Source organism: Myiozetetes cayanensis, unplaced genomic scaffold (assembly GCF_022539395.1).
Source record: "Myiozetetes cayanensis isolate MyiCay16 unplaced genomic scaffold, myiCay2020 scf1, whole genome shotgun sequence".
NCBI classification, from domain to species: Eukaryota; Metazoa; Chordata; class Aves; order Passeriformes; family Tyrannidae; genus Myiozetetes; species Myiozetetes cayanensis.
The window spans coordinates 18,324,376-18,332,342 of NW_026086604.1; the positions used below are offsets into that span (position 1 = coordinate 18,324,376).

General features: G+C 40.8%; 1 protein-coding gene across 1 annotated transcript; it reads right to left on the reverse strand.

The window, feature by feature from the left end:
• Nucleotides 1-1,091: 1,091 nt before the first annotated feature.
• Nucleotides 1,092-7,707, reverse strand: DCSTAMP (dendrocyte expressed seven transmembrane protein). Its single transcript, XM_050316919.1, is given in 4 exon segments — nucleotides 1,092-1,337; nucleotides 2,042-2,356; nucleotides 6,681-7,016; nucleotides 7,018-7,707. Coding segments are annotated over 4 exon segments (1,467 nt in total). The 3' UTR covers nucleotides 1,092-1,211.
• Between the last annotated feature and the right edge of the window lie 260 nt (nucleotides 7,708-7,967).

Consider the following 7,967-nt stretch of genomic DNA (forward strand, 5'->3'; position numbering starts at 1 on the left):
TTGGAAAGCCCGAAGAAAAACAAACTTTGTGTTTTTCAGTTTTTTAGGTGGAAAATAAATTCTGACACGTGCTAGACAGTTTTAAGTAAGTCTTTATTCATTCAGATAACAGAGACATTGATCAATGGCTGTCCTGCCAGGGTGCATGTATTATAGAGGAACAGAGTAGAATTTCCTGTTATGAAACCTAAAAAAAGGAGCTGGCTGTGGCTGAAAATCAAGAGTACACTGCCTGCTGGATAGATTTTTAGCTCTGCATTAAATTTAGCTCTACATTAAATCTCTAGTGCTATGTCAGTCGTTCCTATGTCTTTAGGCTTTTTGCATTTGCTCCTGTGTCATATGAAGGTCACACCAGCAATGTGAGTTGAACGGGTGAAGTACTTCAGTATTGGCTCAGTTTTATTTCACTGAAGGCAATGGTGACTTTGGCAATGTAATTAAGCCCATTTTCACCACTTATGCAAGCTTTCTCGGATATCAAGATTTGAAACATTCACCTTTGCTTACATCTTTTGCACTTCAGAGCCACGCCATCTGCACCCACACATCTGATTCCTCTGTATTCCAGCTCTCATGAGCATTGTCACTTCCACATGCTACATTACCTCTCTCACAATCATCAAAACCATGGTACAATCTGAATTAGTGATGTAGTCTACGGATATGTGGAAGTAGGAGACCAAGACCAGCTGAGAAATTCTGGGTGGGAGACTAGGTAGGAGACTGGGACCTAGGGATGGCAAAGAACGAGGCTGATGGATTTGTGGCAGTTGAGGGCTGAGAAATAGATAGAAATTACTAGAAACATCTAAGCCCTGGTTCTTGGCCATCCCAGAAGATTTCCTTCTTCTGTGTCTTCTGTCTTCAGTCTCTGGCAATGTAAAGAAGACAAATCTGCTGCTGTCGTTACATCTGCTGTTAGCTCAGCCCAAAGAGGTTATACTGTAGTCCTAAAAGGTCCAAACTGTTTGATTGCTTTCAGACAGAGGAACAGATCCTCCATGAATTTGTAAAGTACCAGATAATGAAGACCCAAGGTGGAAAAACGAGTGTTAATGCAATCCAGAACAGTACTGCACAGTATCTACAATGGCTTCTTTCCCACACTTTTCCAAAATACTGATGCTCAGCCTTCCAATTTGGTATTTTTACATTTTAAAATTGACATTTCATAAGAAAGATGGTGCAAAACACGGGTCCCTGTGGAGCTAAAGCATCTCTGCCATATCCAAAGATTCACTTGTCTTTTTCACACCATGTTGTAATTTTGCTACACTCCTTTCTTTCTTCCTCACTGCCTCTCTTGCCTTGAGTATGGGAAACCAAAAATTGACCTGAAAAGACAGAAATATGATTGTAGTGTTACTGAGTTAGAGATCACCCAAACATTAATATCCTTTACAGTCAGTATTGAAGGCTGTAAAAAAACCAAACCTAAACAAACTATATGTGTCTGCAGCTGTCTATCTGGATTTGCCATAGGTATATACGTGTGTTTATTATTTCCGTTAGTGTATATATACGTATAGATACAAGATAAATGTTTTTGCAAACAGAAAACTTCTGTTTCCTAATGGTATTTGCAATCATACTGTGTTTTAAAAAGAAGTATATCACCTTCTGTTTTTCTAAGCATTAACAGAACAACTTTCTCAACATTTAGAGGCTGCTCTTACTGACTAACACTTGCTGTCTGTGTTGCAGGAATACTCTTTGTGCTTTTCATGTGTCCATGAAAATGAAGTTTCTTCTCTGGAGAACTCTGAATCTGAGAAGTATTTTCTCCCCAGCACACAGTCACTTGCATGTACTGATGTCATGCCTGAAGCATGTGTGTGGAAGGATAGAACAAAACAATTAGATGATCTAATCTCACCATTAGGTAATTTGTCTCTGCCGCCTGAGGAGGACAGAGCTGGGGAAAGTCAATTATGTGCTAATACATAATTGAAGTTAACAAGTGTTTAAGTATTTCCTGGATCTGGCTACCACACTGTGAGAGAAAGATTTATTTTTTTCTCTAGAGCTGATGGCTTACCCTTCTAGTAAACATGTTCTTCACAGTTTTCTCTTGTAGCTTTGCTCTTTTCTTGAGTAATTTTGCATGCAAATGATGTATCCGTTTCATTGCAGTGTCAGGATAAAAAGAAGTTGACACGAGTATTTTAAGTTGGGTCAGGAGGCCAGAGAATAATCCAAAAGTTATTAAGAAGAAGATGATGACTCCAAGCTGGATCCATGTCGTTGACAGAGCAAGCTCTGGATGAGGGATGCAGTCATGTTTAAACAAAGGGATCTTGAAAGAATCAGTCTTTGCAATATGCTTTGCAATATGAATAATAATCTCATTCCTCTGCACAAGAAAAGAGGAAAAAAACAGTTGATTGTGGTACTGATTCCCTTCTTTCTTAATATTTCTCCCACTGGACATTCAGATTTACAAAGGAATGTAAGTCATCTAGTCCATCTGGTGTCTGTATATGGTGAGCTCATAACAGTATGTTTATTGGCTATTTGGAAATGTTTCAGACTGCATTTTCACCATTTTCTTGGGAGACTGTCACATATTTTAGTCTGTTAAGCATTTATCTTCTCAGTGGCTCTGATAGAGAGATATTTAGCTAATCTGGTTATAATGGTTTAATATTTTCCCACTCCCGTGACTCTGCTCAGATCCTCTGTTGGAGAGTCCTTCCTCCAGGGTAAAACTGCAGAGCAGAGTGTTTCCATCCCTTTGGTTGTGTCTCAGCATGTGATTAGCAGTGTTTCCACACCAACACAGGCAGACCACAGAGTTGTCAGGCAAACAAAGCTGCCTCTCTTCCTCTAGTAAGCACCTTTGCTTAGAAGACCTAATGACTTTCCCTGCTTGTGGACTGAAATGCTGAATGAGAGAGAGTAAATTAGACATGCTTCTGGGACCAGTATTTCACACTGGCAGGCAACTTTCTGCTCTGTCCGTAGGAACACTGGGACACTGAATCACCCAGCCCTCTTTTCTGACCATGTCAGGGAGATGTGTAGCTTTGCCTTGTAGCTCTCCTAATCACCCTACAGAGGCCAGGCACTTCTGCTAAATGCTCATTGGAAAAATAAGATTCTCAAAGCACCCTACCCTTTTTCAGCCTGTTAGACTTTCCTGGACATTACCCTGTTCAAATCTGTCTCAGTACATTTTATTCCTAAACTGAACCAATGTATAAGCAAGGGAAAACTGCTTTAGGGACTCAATATGAAACAGGGGTACCAGTGCACAAAGAACTTCATTGTTCATGTTAGTTAATAAACATCTCAGGAAGTCGCTGAGTCTGTCCTGCTCACCCAGCTTCCTGGACTCCCTGAGATCATCAGCCTTGTTATGACAAATCTGTTGAGACTGAATTTTACATTTTAATATAACTAGCCTTCCTTGGGGAACTAGAAACAATCTAATGATAGCATCATCCTCTGTTTTTGGGGAGTCAACCAGCTTTCCACAGGAGTGAACAGTGCACACAAAGAGTAAATTCATAGTACAAGACCCATGACATGGTAAGGCTCAGGCCTTCTGTCCATGGATGGTGGGACTAAGTTCCTTGTTTGCCCTGTCTTGGATCAGACCCAAGGCAAGCCATGATAAGAGGCTACCCTCAAGGTACAAAGGATAGAAACACAGGCAAAACCACACACAGCAGTACATAGCAAATAGTGAGGTTACAACAGGTTGCTTAAGGTTGTGCTCAGTTGGGTTTTTAATATCTCCAGGGATGGAGCCTTTACAGCCTGTCTCAGAAGCTTTTTGTACTGTTTGATCACCTGAAGAGCAAATTAAAAAAATATTTCCTTCACTTTCTGCCTATTTCCTCTTCTCCCTGCACATGAGAAGAGTCACAGAATCATAGAATCATTAAGGTTGGAAAAGAACTCCAAGATCACTGAGTCCAATCTGGGACCACCATATCAACTAGACCATAGCACCAAATGTCACAGCGAGCTGTTTCTTGAACACTTCCAAGGATGGTAACTCCATTACTTCCCTGGGCAGCCTGGTCCAGTTTTTGACAACTCTTTCAGTAAAGAAATTCTTCCAGGGTCTGGCTCCTCTTTCTTACATCCACCGCCCCGCCCCCCATCAGATATTTTTGTACACTGATGAGATCTCCCTGAGCTGTCTCTCCTGCAGTCTGAGCAGTCCCAGTCTCATCTCATGTGACAGATGCTTCAGTCCTTTAATCATCTTTTTGACCCTTTCTTTGACCTCTCACTCCAGTGTGTGCCCCTCTGGTACTGGGTCTCACCAGTGCTAAGCAGCGGGGAAGGATCACCTCCCACAGCTTGCTGGCAATGCTCTGCCTAATGCAGCCCAAGGCAGCACTTTCTTTGCCGTAAGGGCACATTGTGGTCAACTTGGCGTCCATCAGAACTTTTAGGGCCTTTTTTCTGCAAGGCCATCTCCCAGCCAGCTAACCCCCAGCACGTATAGTGCATGGAGTTATTTCTTTCTAAGGACTGTAAAACATGGCGTGTTGCTTTGCTGAACATTGTCAGGTTCTTCTTGGCCCAATTCTACAGCCTTTTCAAGTCCCTCCAAATGACAGCACAATCCACTGGTGTTTCAAACACTCTTTCCAGTTTTATATTGTCTGCAGGTTTGTGTGACTACAGTCTGTTTCACCTGCCTCACCTGATTTATCTCCAGGTGAGCTTTGGCTTTCCTGCCCACATCCCTCTGCAATAGAAAGTGTATCTAAATCCCTCCTGGAACAGTTGTCCCTTCTTTCACCTCCTCTATGCTTCTTTTTTAATTTTTGAGCTTTTTTCAGGAGCTCCTTGCTCACCCATGCTGACATCCCACTGCCTTTGCTTGATTTAGTTGGGATGACTAATTCTTGAGATTGGAGCAGGTGATTTTTTAATATCAATTAGCTCTCCTGAACCCTCACTCTCTCAAGGACTCCCAGGGGACCAGAACCGTATCACATGCTGGGCTGCTGCTGTTAGATCACAGCTGCTGTGCAGCAGCAGGGTTCACATGAAGTATAAAACTGCCTTAGCACAGATAGCAGTCTCCTCAATATATTTCACATTAGACAGACAGACCAAATGATGAAATCCTCTCTGCTTTTGCACAAGAATCGGAAATCTGCAGGATAGATCCGATTTGTTATACGTGTGCAGATTGCACAGTTACAATGGCTTTTACATCTACCTTCCTTAAAGAAGGTTCAGGTAACAGTTAGAAAGGTAATTAGAAGTTGGTGGCCTCCATCCCCTAGGAAAGGCGGTTTTTCACTGAAACAATCTGTGAACCTTTGGCTTATGACTGCCATGCACTTTTCAGTTCTTCACTAAGGTGAAACTAGTCAATAATTTAGTTTTTATCCCATGGAAGAGTCTGATATTTTGATATACAATACAAAATATTGACAGAATTTCACCAGCAGCTTGACTTCATTCCAGCTGGTTTCATTTGTAGCTCACATTTGCTGGAAGTGCTCCCCTTCCTCAAGGATGCTGTGCACTGTATCTCCCTTCCCCTTCATGATTCTGTCCCAACCAAATGAACATCCCACGACACACTGGGACAACCAATCTGCCACAACACTGTCTAAGCTGAACTTGAAATGGTTTAGCAGTGTGTCTTAGAAAATGTGGCCTGGCTGAGGAAGCTCAGAGGTTCAATATGTTACATATAGAAAAGTGTCATAGAATCTCTCTACCAAACATTGTATGTCCTGTTCTGTATGCTTGTGATTTCAAGCAATGCATTTATTGCGTTGCTCACCTCAATAATCTTACTCTGTCAAACTGATTAATTTTTGGGGGATGGAAGAAAAATGGGAATGAATACTCATTATTATGGGATCTAAGAAGTAATAGAAAATACTGAGTAAGACAAAATTACAGAAGAGCATATACCATATTGTACTAACAGTCAAGCATTTTTGAAACCTTTATATCTTGAAAGTTTCAAAGGGTTATATACTTACAGAAAATGTTTTAACTGATCTTGCAAGCTATCGAACTGGGCAGCTTTCCTCTGCACTAAAAGCACCACATGGATCACACACTCCAGTGGTGGAATTTCCACCTTTAGGAGCATTCGGACAAGACCCTGAGCAATCTGATCTGTCTCTGGTGTTGTCTTTGTCTTGAGCAAGAGGTTGGTCTAGATGGCCTTCAGACTTACCTTACAACCTCATTACTCTGTGGTTCTCTGTGCCACTGCTGCTCCTGCTGGAAGAACCTTGAGATTCCAGTAATGTGTTGTTATTTCATGTGCATGCACCATGCATACAACTGACGAGTTCCTCACACTTAGCTAAAGAAAGGTAGGCATCTATTACATCAGTGTCACAGTGACTTTTGTCTATAAAAGTGGTGCTTCACAAATGTCAGCATTGCAAGTGTCCGATTTTAAGCTTCTGGTTTTCTTCATATATATAAATGGAAGAATGAAAGTCCTTCTAATATTTATCATTCTCTAGAAAATTGATAATGCTCTGGAAAGTGCAGAGAACTGTCTGGTTCCATCCAACATATGTATCTGTAAAGGCAATGTCCCTTTTTGAAATGCATGATATTCCATGAAAGAACTGATGGCTCATTGGCTACATGTCTGCTCTTGCAGCTGCTGAAGATGAAAGGAAATTTTTTGACACTAAACTAAGAAATGTACAGTACTGATAAGTACTTACATTCTGAGAGAGGCTGAGCTGAATCTCTAGATCCGGTACTTCTTGGAGATATTTATTCACAGAAATAATTAACCAATAAAACAAATAGTCTACTGCAGCAAACAGAAGCCAGATGCAAAGATGAATAATTACAGGGAGAAAAAAATAGAGCATTTTTTTCCTGTCTTTTCTTGTGAAGTAGAAAGATGGGATTGTCACATAATCTTTTCTTTCTTTTCTGTTAAGTGGCAGAAGACATGGTTTCTGCTGTTGCTTTTGGTGCTCATCAAATGCAATGAATTCTTTTGTGATATAAGTATTTTTAAACTTGGTACCCTGAGAACCCAAAAATTTTTTTGATAAAAAGGCCAGTTCCAAAAGAAACTAGAAAAATCCCAACTACAGGCAACACTTTCTGGCCTATATAGGGCAGTATAGTCAGCATAAAATATATCTGGTTAGCAACTCTCTGGATTTCTTGCTTTGTGTCATTTAGCTCTTGTTTTAACGCGTCATCTGAAATTGAATAAGATGGTGTGAATTCATGCTTTAAGGTCACTATATCTTCAGGTAGTACAGCAGAAAGTGTGGCTGACTCATAAATCCATTTCACTGCCTCAACATAATATTTTATCAAGGCAAATTGCTCATGCTTCAAATGACAGGTTATGGTGTCTGCCAGAACCTTTAGGTTGTGAAAAATATTTTGGATGTTGCTGGCCACCATGACACCTGTACCAGCAGTAATAAGAGCGTTCCTGCCATTTTTCAGTCCACAGGAAAGAAGGAACAGGACACTAAAACAGCGCAGGTGCTTGAAACAGAAGAGCATGATAGAAAGTGAGATCCAGATGAATCCAGAAATCAGCAAGGGACCCAAAGAGTGGTGTGCCAGGGAGAAGTGCATGCCAAGGAAAAAAAGAAAGCTGGAGAGGAAGCTAACTGCAGAGCAAACTCCAAAAAGCTTCATCCAATATTTCCAACCAGGCTTCCTTTCGGATATAAAAATTTCCCATGTGTTCTGGGCTATTGAGATAAATGTTCGCATTTTCTCCTGATTGTTGCTGACAGTGCAATAGCTCAAACTAAAAGGAAAGAAGAAAAATACTGTTAGTTACAGGGTCACACTACTGACAGTCATGTGCTTTTAACTGGCTGTTCAATACTTCTCCACACTGCAAAAAATGCAGGTCTGACTCATGGGGGCTGAACCGCTGCATATGAAACCCAAATATTTGTCCTCAATATCACACATATAAATACTAAAGAGATGACTCTAAACGGTTTTCTAACTTTTTTCTTTTATAT